Below are 27,155 nucleotides of genomic sequence, written 5' to 3' on the forward strand. Positions count from 1 at the left end.
AAAGCCTAAGAGCCCAGGACCAATTCTGCCAATGGCCTTGGATGCCTTTTGGTTCCTTGAGGTCCCAGAGGACCCAGCCTGCATTGTGTGTTTCATGCTCTCTGCCTCTGATCCTCTTATCGCTATGAGGTTCCCCTGCATTGCACCTGAGGGGCTATTTTACATCACTTACTCCTAATTAATAGAGGGGGTTGCCCTGCTGTCCCAGGGGGCTTTCTCCCTCCATCTATCTTCTGCAGTTTGAAAGCTGAGGAAGCGAGAGATGGGGGGTCACTGCTGCTCCTTGGAGAACAGGTTGTGGAGGTGACAGCTCACACTGGGCATCAGTGTAAATGTAGGGAGCCAGTTCATCTCCAGAATGATTTTTTTGGGGGGTGTGGTGAGAAAACGGTGCATTTTGGTCTTGGTGAAACCAGTAGCAAAGCTTCCTCTGACTTGAGCAGGGCCAGGAATTTTCCTCAGATCCTTGATCCCAGCAGGGTTGGGGAGCATCTCCTTGAAAGCCAACAGGGCATGGTTCCCTGTTTTTCTGGGCTCACCAGACCGGCCAGTTGCTTCCCACCAGTAACCCCAAAGCACGCAAGCTGATGAAGGATGGTTGCTTGCGAGGAGGGGAGCGGTGCAGGCAGAGAAATACCATCTGGGAGAGCTGTGGAGGGTGAACATGGCTCTGTTGGGAAAGGGAAAGTGTCCAGCCAGGAGGGCAAATGAGGGGAAAGCTGAAGGGGGGCAGTGGGAGCTTTGCCCCCCACCATGCGCTGCCCACCTGGTGTCCATTGCTGTCTGTGGTTCCAGAAGGTTTCTCGAGTCTGGTGGGTGATGGAGCTGGCAGCTCTTCGGCTGTCATTAGCAGCAGGTTGGAAGGACCACGAAGTGCAGGGGCTGGGGACGTGGGGAGGGGGCTCTTGGCCCATGGTGGTCCCATGACAGCATGTGCTAAATGCTAACGTGCTGCTCCTCTTCAGAAATGAAGAAGAATCATGCTCAACTGAATAATTTAATGAGGAAAAGAAAGCTTAGCTAGTGAGGCAGGCACAAGGCTCAGAAACCATTTGCTTGAGTTCCTGCCATGTGTGTGTTCATGTATGTTTTGTGCTCTTGTGTGATAAAGGCATGGATAGACTGCATGCACGTGTGCCTGCTTGGCACTGGGAATTTACTGTTGGACACTGGGCCCAGCTGGGCACGCGCGGAGGCGGCTTTCTTGGACTCAGGTGTGTTCTCCAAGTCCTGTGAAGCTCGAGGGGACGACTGGAGGCCAGAAGAATTTGTGCTTCCAGGCTTTGCGGTGCCAGCCAGCAGCGTGTCCTCCCTGCCCTCCTGTGCCCCTTCTCCCCGGGTGGAGGGGGTGAAGCCTGACCACCCTTGCTGTGCGCTGAGTCCCTGTGGGGGATGGAGCTCTTCTGAGACCTGTATGCCACGTTGGGGACCTCACGGGGACGGTTTCCGAGGCATTGCCACCTCTGTTAGCAAGTGAAAGCAGCAGCGCGTCCTCCTTGCATTTGTGCGCTCACACCTCTGCTCGAGAGGCCTTTGGTATTTTGTTCTCTGTAGCACCACGGGACTTTGGAGACTTAAAAGTGTTGGTGGAAGCTTCTGGATGGCCAGGTCTCTGCAAGGAGGACGATGGCTGCCTCTGCCTGGGCTGGGAGAGCTCCTGTGTTAGGAAGCAGCAGGCAGAGAATCCCGCTGCTCTTCTCCAAGCCTTGGCATCTGGACTAATTTCTGGTTATCGTGTTTTTCTCCTCTTTCCCCACATCTCGCAGAGCAGACGAAGCCCAGCCCTCGGTGTTGCTGGTGGCTCTCAGAGCCACTGGAGCTGGCTGGAAATGGGCAGCCCTTGACCTGAGGGCTCAGTCTGACGTTGGCAGAGGGTGAGGCTGCCCACCTCCTGCCCAGACGCCACGTCAGGTGGGCGAGAGAGAAGCTGCGGCCCCAGCCGTGGGGTGCAGAGCAGCCCACACGCCTCCTCTCGTGCCAGGCAGCCCTTCTTGTCACCCCAGCCAGACGCTGCTTCTAGACTTGCACCAGCGCTACCCCCGCGTCGCTCCGCTGCCGTCGGCACCGCCGCCTCTACTGCGGTCTCGCAGGCCTTGTGCCATGGCCCTGCTGTGGCCGTGTCACCTGGCTGTGGGGCTGTGACCCTGTGGGGTGCTCCCCCACGGCGAGCAGGTTCAGGAGGGCCGGCCAGGGGCAGGTCCTGCAGCGCATCCTTGGCTGCGTGGCGGTCCCTGGGATGGGGGGAAGGAGAGGGGTGGACAGATGGGTAGAGGGGGCCCCCTCCCCAGAGATCATATCAAAATGTCTCTTTTGTGCAAAGCAGAGGGAATGCCCCCAAGAGCTGGTTTCCATGGCAACCACAAATGTCAGGTTCCATGTGGTGAATAACCGTTTCCATGACAACACCTCCTTTATCCTAGGAGTGACAGCCCTGTTGGGGGAGGGGACAGGGAGATGTCCTCAGGTACTTCACCCCCCTCCCTCACCTCCCCACATCCTTCCCGACTCCTTGCCCCAAGCCCTCAGCCCCAGCATCCCCCAGTGGGGCTGTGCTCACGTGGGGGTGTGATGCTCTCCGTTTCCACGGCATCCCTTCCTCCCTCCCTTCCCCCAGATGGATTTGCTCCTCCTAGAAGCTGAGATCTGAGTCTGTCCCTCCATCTCCCTCCCCATCTGTTTAGCTTAATCCTGGTTTTGCATCCTTGGTAGAAACAAAGCTATTTCTCAGCGCCGTGGGAGCAGTGGGGAGCGAGGTGGCCAGCTGCCCCTCTTGGCTCCACACCGAGCCCTCTCTTCGTCGCACACATCTGGACCACCTGCCCTCTCCCACCCACCCTGCTGCCAAAACACCCCCAGCCTTGGCTTGCACACGCATATTGCCAGAGGCTGTGAGTGGTAAGGGGAGCCACTGCCTCTCAGAGAGGAATTCTGAGGCTTTCTGGAACAATATCTGACCGCATCCTTCTGAACCCCTGCCCCACATCCCATTCGGCTCATGGGCTGAGAGAGATGCTTGGTCCTCAGCCAGCTCCTGGGGGGAGCAGCAGCCCAGAGGCTGGCGAGTGGCAGTGCTGCACATGCTGGGGCCACATGGCAGCACAGCGGGCTGGTCGGAGCTCTGCAAATCCCTGCAGCTGGTTGAGGGTAGGAAAGGGGCCCTCAGCCTTTCTCTCTCCCCCCGATGACACAGCAAGTCCTGGGAGATGGCGGTGGCACTCCTGCCTACCAAGGTGCAGCACGGCGGCAGCTTGTCCTTCCTTTGGGAAGCTGCCAGCCCGTCTCTGGCTCTGCCAAGCAGCCCCGTATCACTCCTTGAGGCAGGGATGCTATCACTTGGGGCTGGTCCCAGCATCCTGTCCGAGATCCACCAGCCCGTGGAAGCCAGCTGACAGCCTCCAGCTGCCATGAGCACATGCCCAGTGGTCAGGCTTTGGCAGGGGTGTGTTGTGCCACGGCAGCCTGACACGTTCTGGTTGGCACCTCTGTCCTGCGAGCTGCAAAGTTACTTCACGGGTTTCCTCCAGCTGCAGTGAACGTGGGGCTCTGCCTCTGGATTCTGGCTCAGCCACTCCTTGGAGGCTGACAGCAGTCTGCATTGTGCATGCTGGCTTCTAAACACGTTCCAGCTGGTGACTTCCATGGCTTGATTTCATTTTCTGTTCTGTTGTTGCTGCTGCTTTTCCTGAGGGTGTTTCCTAAGAGAGGGGACAGGTTATGCCTGGACCTACAACTTGGGTGCGGGTCTTACCTGTAATATTCAAATCGGGGTTTATTGCGAATGTCACCGATTCAAGTCACTGGCAGCCTCTGAGCGATGCTGAGAGACATGGAGGGAGAAGTGCTGTGGATGTGGAAATCTGCCTTGTTCACCATTCCTCAGAGGAGATCCTGGCTCTGATGGATCCTGCTGGTCTGGGAAGGAGGCTCCAGCTTGTCGGTTGCCTTTTGGGCAGCGTAGGACACCCCCACCCCCCCTTCCAGCAGATGAGAGTTTTGCCCTGCTTTGCAAATCAGACTGTGTAGAAGCCGCAGGTTGCTTAATGTAGCTACTCTAGGGTGAAAGCGTTCTTCTGTCTTACCTGGAGAGACCCTGTATCGTGTGAGCCAGGTTGTATTATCGCTGACGCCACTCATGGCTGCAAGAGAGGTAAACCACTTGCCCCCACAGCCAAGCAAAAGGAATTTTGTCACTTCCAACTGGAGCATTCCCATGGGGACAGGAGACACGGCTGGAGAGCATTGCTGCCTGTCCTTAGAGCTGCTGTGGCTGCAGGAGGGCTGGGGAAGGGGAAACATGACATGCCTGCTTGCTGTACTGCTCCTAGCGAAGCTCAGGGGCAGTCTTCCTCCCTCCTGCAAGCAGAGTAGCTCAGTTAGGTGAGGTGACCATGCCTGCGCTGAGTCAGGGCAGGCACGGGAAGAGCTTCCAGGCATAGTCTCCCCTTAGGCCACCCTGACCACTGCTCTGGCTCCAGTCTCGTGGTGATGAGTTGCTTCCTTGGAGTCCTGTCTTTGCCACTTAACTGTGTCTGAGGAGGCGGAGGTTTATGCACGCTGGGCATTTCCAGGAGAGCTGTTCCCTGCAGGCAAGCAGCTGAGCAGGGAAAAGCACCAGGTTTCCTTCTGAGAAGCCTGAAATCCATGTGGTCCCCTCTCCGAGGGTTCTGGTTGCCATCATGATGTCTTGGTTCCCTTCTGCCACTCTCCTGCTCTGCGCAGCAGGCAGAAAGGGGCACCCTGGTGCCACTGCCGGCAGCATCGTGTGCCAGGCAGATGGGCCAAGCTCTAACCCTCTGCATTTTTCTTTCATTGCAGATGGCGCGCCCGATTCAAGTGAAACCCGCAGACAGCGAGAGCCGTGGAGGTAGTTGTCATCTCTCCTTGTTTCTCCTTTGGCGGCTTCGGGCTTGTGAGGGGGAACCAAGCCAAGAGACAGGGTCGTGACCTGGCCTTCCTCTCCCTGCAGTCTGTCTGGAGGGATGTGTGTGTCTGACAGGGATTTGGGGGAGGCGGGAGGAGAGTCTAGCTTTGATAGGGAGCCTGCAGCTTGGCACAGCGGGCAGCTGAGAGTCCCAGGGGTCATAACGTGGCTGCCCACTCCCCTCTTTGCCAGCCTCCTGAGGGTGCTGTTAGCCCGATGCCTGCCCCAGGAGGTTACTGAAGCAGGCGTGCACGTTGGTGGCTGGCACCAGGGGTCCTGCAGGGTGTAAGCAGTTGGGAAGAGGGTTTTTTTCGTTCTTACACCTTATCAGCCCGATACAAGCCAGCTCTGTGCAGCAGCAGGGGCTTTTTAACCTGGTCAGCTTGCTGCTCCTGTCTGCAGCTTACTCCTCTGCCTCCCCATCACTGTCCCAGTCGCTCCGCTCTGGTCCTGCAGCAGCCCCCAGTGCTGTTGCCTGTGATGGGGAAATAGTGGCTAAAGGGCTCCGAGCTGAGACGGAGGTGCTGTCACCTACGGGGGACCAGCTTGGTTAGAGCAGCATGTACTGAGCAGTTCAGAGCTGGAAGACTGGGAATAGAAGAGTGTGTTAATTTAACGGGGAGCTCACAGCAGCTCCAATGCCTCCTCTGGGGGGAGAAGGTTTGCAACGCCAGCCCTTTCCAAATTCATGAACTCCTTTTGCTGCTTTTCCTTGTCTTACCGATACGTTTGTTTTCCTCTTCTTTCCATTCCCACATCTGCCTCTCCATGCCTTGTGCTGTTGGTGCTGCCTCTGAAACCAGTTTAGTACTGGGGAGGGGAGAATGTGTGCCTGTGTGTCCTGAGGGCAGCGGATCCCGCATGCTGTGTTTCAGTTTGGGAGGCTTTTGTTTTAAATGTTAAGGGGTCACTTCCAAGCAGTTTGTAGCGACTTTCAATGATTGCGCTGGCAGGAAGATGAGATATATTTAATATTTTATAGGAATGAATGTATTTATGGTTGTGTGAGCCTCCTTTTTTTTTTAAAAAAAAAAGTTTTATCTGTTTAAGTCAGATCATTTTCCCAAATAGAATCTGTGACAGTTCATTTTTTACTTAAGGGGTAAGACACCCGACTTTTACTGAAGTCTGGGCATTTTTATTCCATCGGGCTATACTGAGAATCCCAGACATGCCCCTTTTGAAAAGAACCATGGCTTAAACCTCCAAAGAAACTAGTATGCCTAAATGATGTAGGACTGGATTAATCTCACCATGGGTCCAGGGTTGCATTTAAGGTCCTTGTCCGTGCTACAGACAGGAAAAAGAGACCAGTGCCTTCAGGGTGATTCACTGTCTCATTAACACCAATTAATGGAGTGGATGAGCTGCCTTTTAGAGGTGTCTGCAGTGGGGACAGAGGAAGCTGACTGCTCACTGACACCTCCTATTGCCACTAGATACAGCCGTTAGGGGGTCATCCTTTCCCCACCACGATGATTTTAAAGATTTGCACCCCAGATTTCTAATTGGGTAATTGTATCTGAGGTTATTCCTAATGAGTCTGGGGAAAAAAAAAAAAAAAAAAAAAAAGCATCGTAGGAGACGAGAAGAGCCTTTGCCAGTTGTACCAACAACTCAACATCACAAACCATTACATGTACAGCCCGGCACACCCCGTACACTCGCGGGCTGTAAGACGTGACACAGGCAGATGTACCTACGGACGGCTACAGTGTGTGTGCTGCTTTGCAAATACATACATGTGCCCACTTGACACACATGTTCATGCGTGCATTTACCGTCACCGGTGCCACCCATGCCCAGCTGGTGCCCCTGCCATAAGCCCTCGCAGCACAGCAGTACCAGCAGGCCAGGCAGACCCTTCAGGCTGTGAACAGACCAAGTGCTGCAGCTTCGTTTTCTTAACACTTTGTGTCTCTGATGAGAGCAACTCTGGAACCTCTGGTGCCTAAATCTAAGTTGAGGTCGTTTCTGCAGTCTTGCTTTTGCTGGTGGGGCACTAACAGGGACTGTCTTCTCTGCACAGGCACTTAGTATCACAAAATGTGTTGGGAATTAACATCTTTGATGCCTCAGCTCCTCTGTCAAATTGAGCTGAAATAGCCCAACAGGTTCAAACCCAGGATGTTGATTTAGGGGCAAGCTTTCAGTCAAGGCACTGGACTCGGAGATCTCTAAGCTTATGAAAAGTGCTATAATATCTAACGAATGCAAACATCAGGGCATCGACTCTGCTTCCCATGGAGAAGGTCATAGAGAAAAGCAGCCTTTGGAGTGTGAACACCTGCCCCCCTCCAGCCCATGTGCCTTCCAGCTCCAGTGCAGAGCTCAGGAACAAGTAGCTCTCACAGGATCCATGACAAACTGGAATTTTTCCTGAGGCAGAAGCAGCGTCAAGACAGCACCCTGTATTTGTCTGAATCAGGTTGCTCTTTCCAAAGGTTTCTGTCGTGGCGCTTCACTTGTCAGAGGAGTGGATGAGCAAGTCTGCAGATGCGGGAAGAGCCATTCCATACAGCAACAACCCCACACTGGCAGGAGGTAAAAGAAAGATTTGGGGCAGGGCAGAACTGCTTGGACTAGGAATTTATCAAGGGAACAGCTGCATGCATCAGCGAGGCTCTGCTCTGCATTATCCTTGAAAGGGAACCTCCTTTATCCTCTCCAGGGACTGACAGCTCTCAAATTAAGCACCCTGCATTAAGTACATGAAGTTAGAGCACCAGAATTTGTCTCCTGGTCTGAGATGCTGATTTTTGTGCCAAAGGCACAAGTTCTGGCCAAGCCCTGCAGGGGCTCTATGGGGATATCTGGATGCTCGGTGTTGCTGCACGCCGCAGAAGGAATTCACTAGTAAAAAGATGATGCCTGCATTAGTTCTGAGGGGGACCTGTGGTTCTGACGAGGGCTTTGTCAGCTCTTCCCTCTTTTCCCTCACGCCTCTGATGTGAGCCTGGGAGTGCCAGGAGGAGATGGAGTGAGGGGGCAGAGGAGCTTGTCTGTGCTTCTTGCGAGACCTGGAGCGCGCTGCTGCACTGATGCGATACGACAGCTAGCCCAAGCCCATTAGCACTGCCTGAGAGACGAGGAAGCTCGCTGCCTACCCAAGGAGATCTGCCGCGTCCCATCCACAGCCAACTGCTGGAGTGGGCGTCCTCCCTCTCCCTGATCCTCCCTGCTGACAGCTGCTGGCCAGATGACCTAAATCCACTGGGTTTAAAGAGGAGCAGCATACAGTGCTTGTGGGCTCTGCTCTCTCTTGTGGCCAGAGCATTCAGCTTTAACCCCTCAGTTGTTCCTGTGGTATCTTCATCAGCGACCTGCTCTGCTGCCCTCCTCCTGCTGCCTGGCTGGCTGACTGTGCCCAGAGCATGTTTCCATGGGAACTCAACAGTCAGAGACCAGAGACAAATTTTCCTGGTTGCTGGACAGCATGGGAAATTGCCAATCAGAGGGTGAAAAACAAGAGCTGGAGAGAAAGTGATGGAAGAATGGCAGGAGGGGGTGTGTGCTGTTGCAAGTCGAGGAGAGATGATCTTCCAGCACTGCAGAAGTCCCTGCTGGGGAGCCGAAGGAGCCAGTGACCCCCAACAGTGGCCTGAGGATGCCAGCTGATTTGGGGTTGATGCTTTAAGAGCGGTGACAGCAGACATCAGGTGAACGAGCTTGCAGAATTTGGTTGTGGAGAGATGAGGCAGCTTGGTTATTGGGAGGGGAATGCCCCTATTCAGAAGCTGCCCGAAGCGAGAGGGCACTAGATCATGGATTGGGCTCCAACACATGGATCAGGCTCCAACACATGGAGAGGGAGAGGTCAGCAGCAGAGGAGCCCTCTCACAGGTCCCGACTTGCTGCAGAGGCATCCTAGGGGAACAAGCCTGGATCCTTTTCCTACATGCAGCCTTGGGAACTGGGCTCTAGGAAATGAAAATAACAATGAAAAAATCTTTCTCTTATGTTGTCAGTAACTCTACCGCCTTGTAATATTGCCATTCTGGGCATTCAGAAAAGATCCAAAACCAATAGGTGTGTTTCTTTCTATCTGCCTTTAGAGCTCGTGTCCCTAAGCTATCACAATTTTAACTTGTTCTGCATAGCCAGGAAGGGTGGCATTTTTGTCTTCCAAATTCAGAAGAGAAAAGCTGAGATTCCCACGTGAACACAGGACTTCCAAGATGTTCTGTTGGTGAGCCTTGTCAGATGACAGAAGACCTGCAGTAAAACTGCAGGAATGGAGATGAGCATCCACTGTTTCCATGGACCTGTCCCAAAGTGCAGCATAAAGGAAAATGCTTTTGATCCATCAGAAATTCTATGGGGATGAAACCACAAGAATTATCCAGGAAATTTCAGGGCCTTCTGGAGGAGAAAACAACTAGTAACTCAGAGTTTAATGTCGATTTGATTGCAAGTTGACATGGTTCCTTTTTGTTTAGTGCCTCCGTTGCAAAGTTGTGGCCTCTTGCATCCATTAGCTTGTTGCTTGGCAGAGATTTAAGCTTCAAATTAACCATCAGGTCTTTGCACTGAATCAGTCATCAACCAAAACTGGAACCACTTATCCCACGCTCCGCTGGTTACCCACTATTCTTCCACAAAAACCTCGCTTTATGCAGAACCAGATCCAGAAGCAAAAGACCAGGGTCACAAATATAACATTATGTCGGTGTAGCTCTATGTTCCCCCCTACCTAGAGTTCCAGCTTTGTAAATTTCTGATATAACTGATTTTCCCAGTTGTCTTGACACCCCCCTGCCATCCTGAGCCAGCCAGCCTGCTGGGGTTCCTAAAGAGCAAAGACCATCAAGTGCATTTCTGGCTGTTAAGTCTTAGTCTGCAATTATTTGCTTGTTAATAAAAGAACGGAGGATTATTTTACAGCATCTAAAGTCAGTACAAATATTTCCCAGTGTGTTTCTCCCCTTTGTGGATGTGTTTTTTGAGGAACTCCTGCTGTGCTTGCAATCTAAAGGCGGCAGCGTGGTGCACTTGCAGTATAGAGTCAGGGCAGAGGGAGGGGGGAACACTGCAGAGCTCCATTGTCCCCTCCCATAGCCAAACTGGGATAACATATGGCACCAGGTGATGATAATGGGAGCACAGAGCCACTGCTCCTTGAGTTTCCATTTTCTTCTCCGCCTCCCAGTACAGATGTTCCTGACCAGTCCCATTTTTTTTTCTACTCCCAGTCAGATTTTTCTGTGTGCTGGTTTTTGGCTGGTTTGCCCACCAGCATTTCTGAGCTGGCCATCGGGACGGGGGCAGATGCTGTCTTCCTGCTAAGAAGGCAGCTGTACAGCACCTGGTTTATTAGGTCCTGTGCCTTGGCCAGGGATTGTTGGGCATTGCCAGAGTGCTAAATTTTGGATGAACTCATTCAGCTGCAATAGTGTCTCCAAACTGCCACCATTGTCATGCAGGTGCCGGGAGAAATGTAGAAAGAATCACAAGGGAAATGGAAGGGGATGAAATTTCCCCAGTTTAGTTACGCTGGGAATCATGAAAATGGGGAAGCTGGGAAATTTGGCCTTCAAAAAATACACAAGGCCATCTATTTCAGCTGCTTCCAGTGATAGAAATCAGGAGCATCCGTTTGGGGCTGGCTAAGAGCCTTAGGGGCAGCAGCTTTAATGCTTTATCTGCGGTGGATGAAAGTGGCATCTGTGTTGCATGTCCACCTAGTGCCTGCATGAGCTTGGATTTGGGCTTTGGGGCGGGGGGGGGGGGGTGTGGAGCCACAGAAAGTGGCTCCATGTGGTGCCTGCATGCTGGAAGGGTGCATCTACCTGCACATCCCTCTTGTTCACTGGGCAAATGTGTTTCTGAAGGCGCCTCGCTGGGGCTGGACCCATGTGCAAGCATCTTCCCATGCATGCCTGAGCTTCTGTGCTTGACCATTAACACTGTGTGTGCGCATCTGCTTTTCTGCAAGGCACCAGTGGCACGTATCGATATTTCTGCGTATGTTCCCCAAATCCTGTGTTGTCTGCATGTGGCAGAGCAGCCGGGGCGGGGGGAGAGGCAGCTTGACCTGGGTGGGAGCCATCCTCTGAGCCAAGGGGAGCGAGGAAGGGGCTGGGGGGGGGGGGGGGGGGGGGGCGCTTTGCCAGCAGTGTGAATGTGTAACGTGTCATCCATTCCTGCCATACTCTCACACCCCACCACCCCTGCAGCCTGCTCTGCTGCTGTAGCTCCAAGACCTGTTGTTTTTCAGGTCACTGCACTCTCAAACAGATAGCAGCTTCCTTGCTATTTTCCCTGACATGCATCACATTACATTGGTTTTATTGGAAGCCAGCTCCTCTGATCCTGTCGCTAACAATAAGGAATCCTTTCTCACTGCTCCTCCCAAGCCACATCCTGACACACTCCTATGGGTCACGTCTCCCCATGCATGTTTGGGGCAGCAGGGGAGGGTTAACTCTGTAGCTGGCACAGCTGTCTCCTTGCAGAAAGGGAGACAGGGCTGGCACGTGGGGTTTTAATGTGCTTTTTTCATAGCTGTTCACAGCAACCTGTGGACAACCTTGCCCCAGCCACTGCTGTGTTTGTGCTTGACTGAATGGCATCAGGCTGTGTGATGGGCCCCTGTGTGTACTGGTGGGGGTGGAGAGGGGGAGAAGGCACCGTGCATCTTTGTTCCCACCTCCACACTCAGCCATCCCAACAAAACTGTAATCCTCGCTTCTCCCTTCTGATGGAGAAACCCAGAAGGACCCCCAGTCAAAGTCCTGGATGTGTTGGCCAGCTTTCCAGCCCCCCACCAGTGTGACATGGATACAAAATGCCCTGGGAGATGGGGGAGTGGGGACCACGGAGCTGTTTGTTGCCCCTCACCCAACTGTCTTGCATGTCAGTGATCCTGTGGTGAGGCACACGAGGACCCAGGATCCCAGGCTTTATTCCAGGCCTTGGAGGACGGTTCAGCAGACATACTAGTCAGACTGGGGTAGGGAAGGGCAGGTTGAAACCAAAGTGCTTGGTTATGTAGCAGCTGTGGAAACAGTGTTCTCAGAGAGAAGGAAAAGGAAGCAGAGCCAAGAGTCCTGGAATTTATTCACCCTGCCTGAATATACCTGCTGTATTTCCGAAGGTATCTCTTGGACTTCACATAATTGTTCAACAAGGGTATAATTGCCCAGGCAGTTTTTCTTACTGCCAGTCGTGTTGGATCGTTCAAAGGAAAGGGCTAATGAATAGAAAGAAATTATTAATCTTTTGTTTTCCTTTGGGGAGGGTAGGACAGGGGAAGCCACAAAAACCTTTGCAGGTGTGAGGAGCTTGGGAGGACCCTGCATACTCCCCCCTGGAAGCATTGCAGCCAACAGCAAATCATTTCCATGCCAGGCACGTTTTCAACACTAGGTTGTTTTGTGCTTAAGTGTCCCTGTCCTCCTGCTTTGGACTGTAAACCTCATAGAAGGTTGATGTTTCTGTGTTTGCCCCTAGGGGACAGGAAGCTCTTTGTGGGCATGTTAAATAAGCAGCAATCTGAGGATGACGTGCTCCGGCTCTTTGAACCATTTGGGGTCATTGATGAATGTACGGTGCTCCGTGGACCGGATGGTAACAGCAAAGGTGTGAACCCTTCTGCGTGTCATGCCCTTTCTCCCTGCTCTTCAGGTAGCACTCACCTGCCTCACCACCTCTGCCTCCTTTCCATGGGGGCACTTCTTCCCCCCCCCCCCCCCCATCTTTATGGGACCCCGGATCACAGCCAGGCGTAGGGAGCAGGGCAGGAAGGGTCAGTTGTCTGGGGAAGACAGGCAGAGACTGAGATGAAAGGAGGGGAGACGGAGCGTGCCGAGTAGCTGTTATCAGGGTTACTACTAGTGAGCCTCTCGGCTCAGTCTGGGTCTGCGATTTGAAGTGTTAGTACCCACAATTAGGAGTACATAGACAATCTGGGGAAGGAAGAGGTCACCAGGGGCAAGGGTGGAGATGGTGACATCATCTATAGAGTATATCGTGGAAGTAACAGTTTGAGACCCTTCCTGTTTTTTCCAGGACAGAGGACTTGGGATGGTCGTCTTTTTTGTTCTGTGCTTTCTTGGGGTGGCTTTCCTTTGCCCTGCCTGAGTTTCAGATGCTGTCTTTTGCGTGATGACGCAAGGGGCACTTCCACAGCAGTCCTGTCACTGCAATCTCCTGTGCTCTTTCTGTCCCTCTCCAGGCTGTGCTTTTGTAAAGTTCTCATCTCACACAGAGGCTCAGGCAGCAATCCACGCACTCCATGGCAGCCAGACAATGCCCGTGAGTATAAGGCCAGGGTACCTGCCCTCTTCCTCATCCTCTTCCCATCACCCTGTTGCAGGGACCTCCCCTCGCTGTCCAAAACCATGACAGGTTCGGATGCAGTTTCCAGCTCGTGGGCGTGCGTGGGGGGTGTGTGTGTGCACATCTGTGCTCTTCGTCTTTGGGAACCATCCTGTCTCCTGGGGCTGGTGTTGTATCTGTGTCTGTCCAGGCTGGTAGTGACAGCACTTTCAGCTGTACAGGCTAAATGAAAGAGAGCCAAGAACCTGTGCTCGAGACAGCTACCTGTAGTAGTTCAAAACTGAGCAGGATGCAAGCCAACAATTCAGCAACGTGAGCCGTCAGGACTCCCTCCCGTGTCTGAGCACACTGCCCACCTTCCCTTACGTAGGCAGTAGAGGTCTCTGGGGCAGGCGGGGTGTGGGTGGGAATGCTTTGTGCATTGCGGTGGGTTGCGTGGCTGCAGCTGTGCTGCCTTGTGCAAGCGGAGCTGCAGTCGTGATCTCGTCTCTCACCATCTCGAACCTGGGTCAGGGCAGCTTGTGGGCAGGACGGTGGCGGCAGCAGGGGTATTTCCAGCTGCCGGGAACCGCGCTGCCTGTGCAGCCAAGCTCAGGGTGAAGGAAAGATGGTGCTCATGGCTGACAACGTCCTGGCTGTTCCTGGCTGCACCATTACCTGGTGAACGCAGCTAGGGATGTGTGCACGCACTTGTGCAGCGGTACAAGGCCCCGGGGTGTGAGGGGAAGGGTGGGAGAGGGAAGGGTCAGATAGACAGATGGATGGGGAAGGGCACAGCCCAGGTTCCAGGCAGCTCCCGAGCACTTTCACGCCAATATTTGCTCTTCTGCTCCTCTTCCCACTCCTCTCTGCTGCCTGTTCCACCCCATCCCACCTTGCCTGACTGCTGCCTCTCTGGCTGTCCCACGGCCTCTTCTCCCCCTGCCTCCTCTCTCTGTCTCCTCTCTCTGTGCCTAGGGCGCCTCTTCCAGTCTAGTGGTGAAGTTTGCTGACACAGATAAGGAGAGGACCCTCCGTCGTATGCAGCAAATGGTGGGGCAGCTGGGGATATTCACTCCATCTCTCACCTTGCCGTTCAGCCCATACAGCGCCTATGCGCAGGCTGTGAGTATCGCGCGTGTGGGTGTGGGGAGAGGCTGCCTGCCCTCTTGGCTGTGGGGCAACACCGGACCTGGGCCGGGAGACCTCAAACGAGTCTCTCTAAGAGTGCGTGGAAGCTTCCTGGCACCTGAGAGTTGCTCCCGGCTTTGGTTTCTCCAGTCAGCAGCCTAGGCTTGGTGCACGTCTCTCCTTGGAAGGGGTGACAGGAGAGAGCTGGATTTCTCTGATGTGGTGTAGACTGGCGGAGGCGTCTGGGAACAGGTCAAGCATGACCCGGTAGCTTTCGGTCTTGTTTTGAGGACAGCTCAGAGCCCTGATTCTTGGGTGATGTCTGCCAGACGTGGCAGTCTGCCAACTTGTGAACTCTTCCGCTGGGTCTGTGGCACAAATGTGTGTCTCTGGTTCTGGAGCACCATGAGAGCCCTGGGACCAGCTTCATGTGTTTTATTTCTCTGCTGAAATTCTCAGGAGGGCCCTGATCCCCCCAGTGCTGTCCTTGGCTCCCAGGGTTTTCTTTCTTGGCTAGCATGACCGTGGGGTTTGCAGGATGCTGGAAAAGGAGCAGTGGGTAGCAGAGGGTCGGAGGTGTTTCAGCAGTCTGACCTCCTCTGGTTAATGCTCTGGATTTTAGTGAGAGAACCTCGTTGCCTTGGAGCGATGGTGATGCTTGCCATTGATATTTCAGGTAGGTCCCAAACTCAACAAGTCCCTGCTCAGCTGTGGTGGAGCATGTTTTGGGTCTTCTTGGTGACTGTCACTTTCAGGTTTCTGCCACCAAGTATAAAGCCCATGGGAGGAAGCTCAGAAATTGCTCAAGGCATGAGAGATGCTTGTGTCAAACAACTCAAAAGTTAAGTTACTGACAGTAATATTTTGGGGGAGCGGGGTGCAGATAAACCTGTTGTTCTCATGCATGTGGACACCTTTTTCACCTCTGGCTTCAGCAGCTACTTAGTGTGTCTCCCAGGTACATGACAGAGAAGGAACTGTTTCTCAGTTGTTGGTCATTTCCTCCCAAAGAATCCCGAGAAACTGCCAAATGCCATTTAAGTGTGTGGCGAGAGCATGGAGTAGCAAAAGAAAAGAGGCAATACGTATTGGGCTCCGTACCGCTGGGGAATTTGGGGAACCAGATGCAGAATTTGTCCAACGCAGATTATTTGATTCTTCTTATGTCGTGAGGCTGAGAATAGCTATACCGTGCCAAGCGCCAAGGCTTCCAGCAGAAGCACTGTTTAGAGGGAGAACCCTTTCTGACCAAACACCAGTATCTCTTGCCAGGACCAATCTTCTCTGTCCAGCCCTGTGATCCACGAGCCAGCTGTACCTGAGGTCTGAGGCTGTAGCGTAGCTTAGCTGTGAGTCACCTATGAGATGATCATTCTGGTGTATCTTCTGTCATGGAGGTGGTGCTAACCTGGGCATGGTGTGATGGTGAAGGAGTCAGGAATGGACCACAGTGAGGTAACGATGGCAGAAAGTACTTCATTAGCTTATTGTCCAGGATGTGTAAGGCAGGAGAGCAGCGCAACCTCCTAGATGCAGTCTTTTAAGTGCTCTTCAGAAACTCCTGCTGGTGACAAGCCACTCAAGCCTAGCCTGTGATCCTTGCTTATCTGCACCTTCCTTCTCCCCAGCTGTGTCTGTAAATTTGTTGTTTTGTCTCTGATTCTTCACTGGCCTTCCTGCTCTGTGACTTGATTTTGGCTTTCCCCCTGACTCAAGACTCGGCCTGTCTCCCACTCTTTCAGGTTTTTTCCTCCTTTTCCTTTCTGCTGGTTTTGGTTCTCTCTCTTTCCTTCTGAGGCACTGACCTCAGACTTGATTGTTTCTTCTCTTGTGTCATCCCAATCTTTGGTCTCCCTTCTCCTGGAGGAGCAATCCTAGCCAGTTCTCATATGTGTCCCCATCAGAGGGAGAGGGTATCAGCCCTCTGAAATGCCATCCAGCATCTCTGGAAGTGGGGACAGAAGGGAGGGATTTCCTCGCTGAATCTCCTTACAGCCCCTCCAGAACTCCTGCCATGGGCAGCTCTTGGGAGCTGGGACCTCTGGTAAAGCAGGGCTGAAGGGAACCCCGACATAGTTCATGCTTGCAGGGTGCAGGGCTTGGAGCAATAGATACAGCCCCAGGAGATGCAGCCCACCCTTAGGTATGTGGCTGAATCAGACTGAGAGGAGCGAGTGCTACTGGGACGAACTGGTGCATCATAGACATTGATTCTTACATTTATATTTAATACGCCAACAACCTTCTCTCCCTCTCCCGGTGGGATGTGCTGCGTCACCAAGCCAAAGCAGTCCTCAGAGTCCCCTGCCTAGGAAGAAGCAGTTTGGAGCCCGAGTTGTTTGGGTTTTGGTTGGTTGGTTGGGGTTTTTTTCCTTTCAGTTGGATGTTTTAAATTTATATTAATTGCATTTTCCTTTAAAAACTATCTCAAATTAAACATGAAATAACCACAAACCATATGAGGTCTAAAGTTACTCTGATCTATTCAAATATGCAAAATAAGATATTAAAAATAGTCAAAACAGTACATGTTAGGTGATACAGTTTGTAAGAAAAAATCTCATACTTATCTGGGAAATATGACTGGAGAAGCATCTGGAAGCAGTTTATTTAAGTGTTTAAACCAGGTTTTGATCCCAGGTGCCTCTTTGGCAAGTGAAAAATGAGTATTTCCTTCAGTTTATTCCACAAGTTGAATTTCAGTGATTAGTTCAGATGGAATCAGGGAACTGATCTGGAGCTGAAAAAATAATTATCAATACAGAAGAGGCCTGAAGACTTGAAAAAGCAGCCAGTGTAATTTACTAACTGCTTATAATGCTTGAATATTTCTTGTATTTCCTAAATCAGTTCTAAACACAAACCAGTTTGTTCACTCATTCCCCCCTCCCACCCCTTTATTTCTGCTCTTATGGTTCATTATGGTAATTTTAAGTAACGACAACAATTTCAGAATGCTGCTTTGGTGCATGTGCAGTCAGATGCAGGTCTTGTTCCAGCCGGAGCCTGGCACAGAACAGGCATTAATGAGAAAAAAAGAAAATCAATATTCATCTAGTAAATAAGAAATGCATTGATTCCTGCATCCTTAAACGGGGACGGTGTGAAGACAGGACTAGGGCTGTGTGCAGACTGCTTGCCATCGGGACACCTTCTCCTTAGCAGGTTTTGTGCCCTCAGGAGGACCACGTTTTGCTGAAATCCAGGCTCGGGGTGCACGGTTCCCTGGAACGCGTGAGTCCTGCTTCAGGGGAATCACTCCAAAGGCAACGTGGCAAATAGATGAGATGATTTCAGGGCATTTGCTTTCCGGAGTCAAGCGGTAGCAAAACCCCTTTGCTGTCAGTCCCGCCTGCCTGCGGAGACCCCACATCGTGGTGGTGTGTCACCCCTCTGCCCCCAAAGGGCTCTCCGGCAGAGTCACTTCTACCTGCGATGCCATGAAATTAGGCAATTCCTTTTCTTCTTACACAAGAGCGATAACCAGCTGCTGTGTGGAGGGAATTAAAAAGATTTAACTAGCCATGAACTTATCAGGGTTACCAGATTCTCCAGCTGAGACCTGGGCCAAACTGACGACCTGGCTCACTGGTTTGTGGATGAGGCAGGTCACTGAAGCGGCGTGTATTTATGCTTCAACACAGACACTGAGGTCCGGCTGTAGTTAATATAAGGAGGGTCGGTGGTTTTCTTGGATTTTGCCATGTGCCACCCCCAGCTCCTCCTGAGGAACCGTACGGTTTCCAGAGAGCCGTGCCTGTGCCTCCGCTGCTCTTCTTGCTTGATGGTGAAGCTCATAAAGGTGCTAGGTAATTCTACATCCAGAACCGGGCTTTGTTGCCACCGCACTCTGAGTGCAGTCTGATTGAATCTTATGCTCCAAAGCACCAGCTGATGGCCAGATAGGACCAGAAGGATTTTTCTTCTTCTTCTTCTTCCTCCTAACCCTGCTCCTGACCTGGCATCCCACCCCTCCTCTCCCCGTCTTTGTGCGCTGGGTTGGGGGTGTTATGGGAGGCGAGGAGCCACCGTCCCCTGGCCTGGGGACAGCAGGGGCCAGGGCACAGGCTGTGGGGACAGCAGGGGCCAGGGGACAGCAGGGGCCAGGGCACAGGCCGTGGGGACAGCAAGGAGCCACTGCCCCCCGGCCACAGTACAGGCTGTGGGGACAGCAAGGAGCTGCCTGCCCTGGCCAGGGGGCACAGGCTGTGGGGACAGCAGGAGACAGGGGACAGCAGGGGCCAGGGCCCAGGCCATGGGGACAGCAAGGAGCTGCCTGCCCTGGCCCGGGGGCACTGGCCATGGGGACAGCAGGGGCCACAGCCCCCCAGCCGGGGCACAGGCCGTGGGGACAGCAAGGAGGCGGCGCCCCCCGGCCGGGGCACAGGCCGCTGCCCAGGAGGGGCCGAGCCGGGCGGCCGCGGCGCAGCGCTGGGCGAGGGGAGCCCCTGGAGCCGGGCGGGCTGCGGGCTGCGCCCCGTGTGCCGGCCGGCAGCGCGGTGTCCTTGCTGAGGCCGGGCAGAAGCAGAGGGATGTGGGCTCCGTTCCTTCGGGCACGGCTGTTATTTACCTGGCGCCGTCCCGGGAGAAGCGGCGGGAGGGGCCGCGCCGGGAGGACACGGCGCGCTGTGCCCGCCTGTGGCGGGGGGTGCCGAGCGCGGGGGCCGCGGCCCTTCACCTGCGCCCCCCCGGGGCTCTCTGGGGGGAGCGGCCCGGCCATGTGCGGGGAGCGGGGACCCCCGGGCCTGCGGCGCTGGGTGCCGGGTGAGCGGGGACCCCCCGAAGGCGGCGGGGCTGCCGAGAGGGGGAGGGCGGCCGGGGGCGCCCGGCCGCGGCCCTGCCTTGGCGGAGGAGCCGCGTCCCCCCGCCGGCGGGGCGGGCAGCTCTGCCGAGCCCTGGGCGGCTGCGGCGCACGGCGGGGCCCGGCCCGGCCGCCTGGGCAGGGGCAGCACCCGGGGCGGGTGCAGGCGGCTCCGGGGCGGGAGCGCGGCGGCCCCCAGCGGCGGCTGAGGGAGATGGCGGGGAAAGGCGGGGACCGGGCCGGCCGGTGCGGCCTTCCCCGCGCTCCGCCCGCCGCTGGGGGCCCCGGCAGCGCCCGGCCCGGGGGCGCGGAGGAGCCGCTGGGCCCTGCGAGACCCTGGGCAGCGCGGGGCCCTGACCGCCCGGTCCTGCCTTGCAGCTGATGCAGCAGCAGACAACGGTTCTCTCCACCTCCCACGGCAGCTACCTGAGCCCGGGCGTCACCTTTTCCCCTTGCCACATCCAGCAGATCGGTGCCGTCAGTCTCAACGGGCTGCCAGCCGCTCCGGTGGCGCCGGCATCAGGTGAGGGCCCGGTGTGCGCCGGGGCACGGCCAGCCCGGCAGGCCAGCCACCTCCTGGCACCGCGCTGCTCGTACGGGTAAAACACTTCCTGCATCCCTCCGGGCTCAGCATCAGGATTAGGCCGCTCTTTGTTAACAGTGCAGCCCCCCAGGACAGCAGTCCCCGGTTCTGCGCGGATTTCTGCCGTCTCCCCGACACCCTCCCGTCTGACTCGCGTTCCCTTGCCCTGCTGCCGTTCCCCTGGTGCAGTTTTCCCCTTTTGATACAGTAAAGAAGGACCACGTTCCCAGGGTGGCACCTGAGTACCATTACCCTCATCCCACAGTAATTGTATCGGCAATAATGCCTATCGGGTTTGAATGCCCGTCAAGAACAGGGCTGTATCCTGCTAGGTGCTGTACAAACCTGGCTTCAAAATGGTCCGTCCCAGAGCTCTGATGGCAGCCAGGACTAGCAGTGCTGCGCACCATCTTCCACCAGTGGTACTTCTAATTTTGAGAAAGCTCCAGCACTAGTCTGTCACCTCCGTGTGCCAACTAGAAGAGATAATAGCTTCAAACGCAGCAGTCTGACCAGGCAGATGGAAAGAGGGAGCACGGGCTTTGCGGGACCTTGGCTCTCATGGGATGTCCTCTCTCTCCTTGCTCTACAGGGCTACATTCGCCGCCTCTCCTGGGAACAGCAGCCATGCCGGGGCTGGTGGCACCCATTTCAAATGGATTCACTGGAGTGGTGCCATTCCCAAATGGGCATCCAACCTTGGAAACAGTTTACACCAATGGCCTTGTGCCATACTCAGGTACAGAGGGCAGGAAAAAAGAAACATCCAGACACCTCAGGAACTGCACTTAGCTCCTCTTTTCTGGATTCCCCACAGAGAACACTTTTTCTAGCTCCCTATCTGCCAGGCACTGAAACTCACTGGGCAGAGGGGTAGGGGTGAGGGGGGAGAGACAGAATGCAATGCATAGTAGTTCCTTTTTCTGTGCTTCTGATTATGTTCTTCCCTGCAGCCCAGAGCCCGTCAGTAGCAGAGACTTTGCACCCAGCCTTCACGGGAGTTCAGCAGTATGCAGGTACCAGCTTAACCCTTGTCTCCCTCAGGCCCTTGTGTGGCTGACCAGATCCTTAGGTAAACAGTTTGTTCTGTCTCCTTGGACTACAGCTGTGTATCCAACCACCACCATCACCCCCATTGCTCAGAGCATCCCTCAGCCCCCTCCCATCCTGCAGCAGCAGCAACGAGAAGGTGAGAGTCAGGGTGAGAGCGTGTGTCTGGGGAGGGTGGGGGGGCGGTGGGATTTGTGTAGCTCATCTGCTGCAGCCCAGAATCAATGGAGAGGAGATAGCACTGATCTTTGTCCACTCTAATTGTTAATATTGAAGCTGGGTTACAGAGCCAACCATGGCTCTGCAGTGAGTGGACTGGAAGTGTTCAGAGGATGCTTGTCATGTAAACTGAGTGCATCCCTGGCCAGATGCTGCCAAAGGTGACAGCAAGCACTAGAACACCAAGCTTTGACACCAGAGGGTACAGAGCCAGCACCTTCCCTACTCAGGCAGAGGAAAAGAGCACTTCCTCCCCATCTTTACTGATGCCAGAACCACACTGTCCTCGCTCTTCAGCCTTCCTAGCCTCATGATTTTATTTTTCAGCTTATTTCAGAATTGGTCTGGACAGAATTTGGAGGCAAAGGCATTCTCTTGTCTGCTCCTGCTTCATACAGCAGGTGTCAGAGAGGGAACAGCAACTTGTGCTCATCAGGCTTGCAGGAATGAAGGGAAGGAGTGGGCAGGACCAGGTCAGCCCACAAATCAGATGTGTGGCAATCCAGGACATTTCTTAGGACATTTCTTACTGGGGCTGTGGGTTACAGGCTGAAGGCAACCACTGCATAGCTGTGGGCAGGGAACACTAAAGCCGCAGCTTTCACATCGCAGTGTCTGCTGCTCTCCTAGGCCTGGGAGAGTGAACAGGGAGCTGTCACCTCAGCTAATTTTCTTCCAGCAAAACAGCACCCAGACACAGAGAGAGTTGTTGCGTCCACCTCCCCACATGGGAACTGGGCAAGCTGTGAAAATGAATCTGCTCTCCAGAAACTCTTAACTCTGCATATTGCCTCCCAGCTGCTTAGAGAGCCCTCAGAACCCTTTGTGGGCCAGTGACTGAGAGAGACAAGCAAGGGGAGGTCGAGACAGAAGGAGGCAGTGCTGGGGTTCTTCTCCAGTGCTGTGCTCTGAGTTGAGCCCATTTCTCTTCCCCTTCCCTTTGGGGGCTCTTTGTTTCATCCCTCCCCATTCCCCTATGCCTGCAGGTCCTGAAGGCTGCAATCTCTTCATCTACCATCTCCCTCAGGAGTTTGGAGACAATGAGTTGATGCAGATGTTCCTGCCCTTTGGCAATATAATTTCCTCCAAGGTATTCATGGATCGTGCCACCAACCAGAGCAAGTGTTTTGGTGAGTGCTGACGCTAGCGGGCAGGGGAAGCATGATGGATACAAGGACATGCATGCACTGGGCATGGCACCAACAGTGCCATTATTATCCATGCCTGTGTCCTGTCCTTCAGGTTTTGTAAGCTTTGACAACCCATCCAGTGCACAGACTGCTATCCAGGCCATGAATGGCTTCCAGATCGGCATGAAACGTTTGAAGGTCCAGTTAAAACGACCCAAGGATGCTAACCATCCCTACTGACAGCAGTGAGCAAGCAGGAATCGCTTCTGCAGTACAGGTAAAGCTGGCACTGTCGCAGCACAGTTCCCACACCGTGCTGGCCAGTGTCGGGGGGCAGCAAGGTCTGGCTGCTCCCTGCGGGGTGGGAAGGCAGGAGCTGGATGCAGTAACACAGGCAGCTGGATAGCGGCCTCGCCTGCCAGGGTCCGGCCCCAGCACCTGAGCGAGGTGACCAAGGCAGGTCTGGAGGTGATGGCCAGGGTCAACCCAAGAGTCTGGATCATCGGGCAAGTTTGTGGCAGTAAGGCCAGGCCAGGTCAAGATTAGGATTGGGTCAGGTCAAGCTAAACAGGGGCAGACGTAGTCCAGTGATTGCCAGGCAGGTTTATAGTGAGAATAATAAACTGATCTGATGTCAGAGTGGGAAGACAATCCAAGGGTTGAAGTCTAGATCGTGAGATCCATGAAGAGGACAGATCCATGGACAGGTGTAGACCGGCACTTCTGCGATGTAGGTCAGACAAAGCCTGGAGGAGCAGGTTGGAGCTGACTCCTGGGCTGATGGGCAGTGCGGGGGTAGAAGCTGCAGGTGAGGCTGGTCAAGGCCGTTAAGGCCCATTAGCGCACTCAGGGCCCTGACGGGCAGATGACTTCAAATGACCTGCCTGTGATCTAAGCAAAATTTCAGTCTATTTTCTGACCGCTCCCCAAAAGCATTCATTGTCCCAGAAAGTTTTAAAAACCCAGTAGTTCTGTTTTCAGTTGTTACGTGTGCCCTGAAATTAGTCTGCAGAGAATGCTTCCCAGGGTAAGAGGGGACAATCCCGTGATTCGCAAGGATCGCAGAAAAGCAGCGAAAAGGTGAGACCCTGAAGGGCCACAGAAGAGCTGCCTGACACGAGACCTGGCTGTGGAGGAGCTCGCTCCTACCAGCCAGCAGACAGGGAGCGAGGGAGGGCTGATCTTGGTCCCATCTCATTGGGGTCACCTTCCTCCACATTTAAGCAACAGCAGCTCGAAGCCTGAGGTTTGCATAGATGTCCTCCTAATCTCCCAATTCCCTCCCTCCTCCCTTTCTATTCAGGTGAAGGGAAAGTCCAGAGGAAGAATTTCTGCTTCAGGTTGATTTACAGAGAGGCCAGTAAATTTATCAACTCTTTTGAAACCACCCCTTTCCTTCCTCTGCTCCCCACCTGCCCACCCCATCCTCCTCCTGCCCTCCTCCCCAAAACAAGCAATTAAAGAGAAGGCTCAATATCTGCCCAGCAGGAAGATTCTTGCCACGATGGACTCGTATGTTTGCTGCTAATGTGGTGCATAGCAAAGGGACCAGAAAACCAGCAGCCCCTGGGGACCCGAAGCGCTTTGTCTTGGGGTATGCCTGGAGTACATGGACCAAGAAAACCCACTGGTGTGTCTCTAGGTTACTGCAGTGATGTACGGCAACTTAGCTCCGTCCCTCCCTCCCTCCTGCCCTGTCTCCTGGCCCTTTCATAGATAAATATATATATATACAGTCTCTATTTTTTTTTAAAGTGGCTCATGGGACCAAACTTTTCCATTCAGAGACTGACTCCTTGCAAGAGGGATTGGAAGTTAAGGGTTTACCTTTGCAACAGTGTCTTCTCAGCAAGCACTGCAGATAGGCCTGAACATTTTGAGAGGATGTTTGGATGGACAGAGAGCAAGAGAGAGCAAGCGAGCACATCTCTCTGCTCAACATTAGCAAGAAGCAAGGAGAAAGAGAACTACATACCTCCAGGATTAGGGCACAACCAGCTGCTCAGCTCGAGTCACTCATCCACTGACCTTAGCGCCAGCCTGGGTAAGGATCTCAAGAGCTCTCAGTCTTAACCTTTCCAAAGGCTTCTGCAGACAAAGCTCCTGGAATTTGGTGCCAAAGCCTATCCTGAGCACTCCTCGGTCAGGCTGGAAGCACAGGAAACCAATCCCTTTACCTACAGGAACCGTACTGCCTCCTCATACCGTGGCACAGATCCGGGTTTCATAGCTCTCCATGGTAACGGAGCATTTTCTTGATCAAGGCAGTCTCCAAAAGAGTGACAGAAGCCTCCTGGGACTACACACTGCCTCCCCGTGTCAGAAATCATGCTGGTTAAGGGGCAGTTCTGATTCCCAGACGTAACGGGACATTTTCTCCAACTGAATTTAGCAAGAGGACTCGCCTCCTGCACTCTCTGCAAAGCTTCCCAAGCAGACGTAAGGATAGTGTGATGGAAGAGGGTTGCCATTCCGGTTTTTTCCCCACTACCCCCCCCAACAAGGGACAGATTATGCAGCATCTATAGATACAGCTATATACACATACACTTAAGCACAGAACATAGTTCAGAGCTCGATTTAATAAAGATCTCCTGGGGGTGCGGGGTGTGTCATACTGACCAGGCATATCCCTTTAACAGCTTCCAACAGTCTCTTTCAGTTTCTACCAAAATAAGGAAAGAAAAACAAAAGCAACCAACCAACCCCACAAACCTGAATGATTAGTTTCAATATTCCAGAATTTGATAAGGTACCAAGAACATTCGCACGTGTGTGTGTGTGTGTGTGTGCGTGCGCGCGTGTGTCTCCGTGCAAACATGAACAGAGGTGGAGAAAGGTTCATGCTATTGATACGGAAGCAAGATAAGGGGATTTCAGAGAACCTCAGCCATTTCTCCTCCTCCAGTTTCCCTTTGTTCAGATGTCTGTGGCACAGTTCTTTAAGTACCTTCACATCTCCTCAAACACCCCTCTGTATCTGATACTGAGAACTGGTGAGAGGTGGATGAACCTGTGCGAGTCTTGTGTGTTTCTATAGTCCATGTTTACTTACTGTAAATACCATTTTTATACTTAACATCTATTATGTATGTGATTTGTATAATGTACTTTATTTCTGCTACAAGTAATTTCATGAAGTTTAAACTTAATCTAATTTTGAACAAAACAAAAAAACAAACAAAAAAAAAAAGACCAAGAAATGCAAAAATAGGAAAAAAGGGACTTTGGAAATTCTAGGTCAAGCTGGTTTAAAACAAGCATTTACAGTTTCTTCCATCAGTTACTGATGTGACTGTACAATGTTACAGGTGCGATACAAGCTTCATCAATGTCAAATTCCTCACTCTGGTGAAAAATAAAATCTTAAATTTATTTAATAAAAGGTTTACTTGCTAAGTAACTGGGGTTTTACTTCACGTGCTAGTTGTTGCACCTGCGTTGAGGTAATGCTCACGCTTGAAGACACCCACCAAAGGCCTGGGGTGAGGAAAGTCTGTTTCCATTCAGCAAATCATCTGGGCACGCAGATAAAAAGTATTTCTCAAGGGCACGAATGACAGAGCCCGAGTCCTGCAGAATACAACCTTACTCTGAACGCCACACAGTGTCCCTGTGTCTCTAAGAAGGCTGCCTGTGGGGTTTTATTCCAGTCTCCAGTGTACGATCCCCCAAACGCAAATTTGCTACGTTGGCCCCATTTACAACGCATGAGTTGAGCAGCCAAGCTCCAGCGGAGCTAAACGCAAACCAGTCGTGGCTCGTGTGTGCAGATACCAGACATCTTTTAGGAACTCCTGTGTGCTCTGCTCACACCTGAGGGAACAAAACCGGTTCTCTCAACAGCACTTTGATGGAAATCAATGAATCAATCGAGAGCCAGAGCCTAGCCCCATCTGGTGCTATGTACAGAACCAGGAAAAGGGAAAGCAAACGCACAGACTCCTCGTCTCTGCCCTGAAGGTGAGGAACATGCTTGGGGTTGGTAGAGAACCAAATCCATTTGCCGAGCCCGTGGTTCAGCCCCTTCTAGAAGAGTTTCCCTGGGATTTTCTTCTGCTTTGAAACCCTATTTGATGCTGCTGGAGGGCAGACTATAAGCAGAGAATGCAGTCTAGGACTACCTCCATTTTTGATGCCTCCTTGCCCCCACACCAACACAATTCTGCAGCGACGGAGCACAGGTGTATACTACAAACTGTCAGGAAAAGCAAGCAGGTGTGTAATCTAGAAGGGGCAAGTTCAAACTCCAGAGTCTAGGAATTGTGGTGAGTTCTTATATCCGCATAGCTCTACAGAAAGCTTTGTCATGTCAAAATCCAGTCAATGGCAGAGAGGAAGGAAAACACTCAGCTGGCATCTGTTCCTAGGATGTGAATAAAATGTACTTGCAACTAGAAGTGCCACACACCATTTCCAGAAACAAGAATAAGAACTCAGGCTGCGGTGATGTCACTTGCAGGCACCCAAGTTTTATATTTAGCTCAGAACAAGAGTGCACTTCGTCTAGCACCCTGCTGTCCACAGAGCAAAGGAGGAGGGGGACACGTGGTGACCTCAGGAAGCCACCTCTCACTGCCTAGACTGTACCCCTCAACCTGTTGGGTTTTTTTCTCCTTGGAGAAGCCCAGCTATGAGGGAAGAAAGTTTGCGGTTGGCAAGGCTCTGCACACTCCATTTTAGTTCTGTATCCCCTAGACCAGCCTGTTTTTTAGCAATACCTGGCTGTTCCAGTAAACACCAAAGCCGTTAACCAGCTTCTACAAAACAGTCAGCTTTCAAAGCTACTAAATACTGCTTCAGGATTCGTGCACTGCAGACAGGAACGCTCCACGCAATAACCAGCCTCTCAGACACAAAGGAGCCCACACAGGATATTTTATCCATCCACAGCCCGGCAGGATTTAAGCAGAGACTGCTTTTTCTTAGCTGCTAGAACTTGCAACCCACGACACATATCCAGAGCAATGCGTGTGGTGCCCACCAAACCGCTCTATCACTCCCTTCCTCAGCAGAAGGTGGGGGGAGAAAATAAGATAGAAAAAAAAAAACCCTTGTGGG

At 53.1% G+C, this 27,155-nt stretch overlaps 1 protein-coding gene across 6 annotated transcripts in view; it reads left to right on the top strand.

Annotated features, from left to right (window-relative positions):
- Positions 1 to 25,497, top strand: part of CELF5 (CUGBP Elav-like family member 5) — a 42,683-nt gene extending 17,186 nt beyond the window's left edge. The window contains exons 3-14 of one of the 6 annotated variants that reach the window (XR_008732098.1): positions 4,816 to 4,867; positions 12,374 to 12,502; positions 13,098 to 13,177; positions 14,159 to 14,305; positions 19,491 to 19,635; positions 20,288 to 20,434; positions 20,649 to 20,711; positions 20,801 to 20,884; positions 21,951 to 22,094; positions 22,207 to 22,371; positions 23,398 to 23,724; positions 23,850 to 25,497. Coding sequence is in view for 5 of the 6 variants with exons in the window: in XM_055709467.1 (XP_055565442.1) it covers positions 4,816 to 4,867; positions 12,374 to 12,502; positions 13,098 to 13,177; positions 14,159 to 14,305; positions 19,491 to 19,635; positions 20,288 to 20,434; positions 20,649 to 20,711; positions 20,801 to 20,884; positions 21,951 to 22,094; positions 22,207 to 22,334 (1,119 nt within the window). In the remaining variant the exon portion in view is untranslated. Of the gene's footprint in view, positions 1 to 4,815; positions 4,868 to 12,373; positions 12,503 to 13,097; positions 13,178 to 14,158; positions 14,306 to 19,490; positions 19,636 to 20,287; positions 20,435 to 20,648; positions 20,712 to 20,800; positions 20,885 to 21,950; positions 22,095 to 22,206; positions 22,372 to 23,397 lie in introns of all 6 variants that reach the window. The other 5 variants (XM_055709467.1, XM_055709468.1, XM_055709469.1 and 2 more) reach the window with 5 other exon arrangements.
- Positions 25,498 to 27,155: the final 1,658 nt, after the last annotated feature.

Source organism: Falco cherrug, chromosome 4 (genome assembly GCF_023634085.1).
Source record: "Falco cherrug isolate bFalChe1 chromosome 4, bFalChe1.pri, whole genome shotgun sequence".
NCBI lineage: Eukaryota > Metazoa > Chordata > Aves > Falconiformes > Falconidae > Falco > Falco cherrug.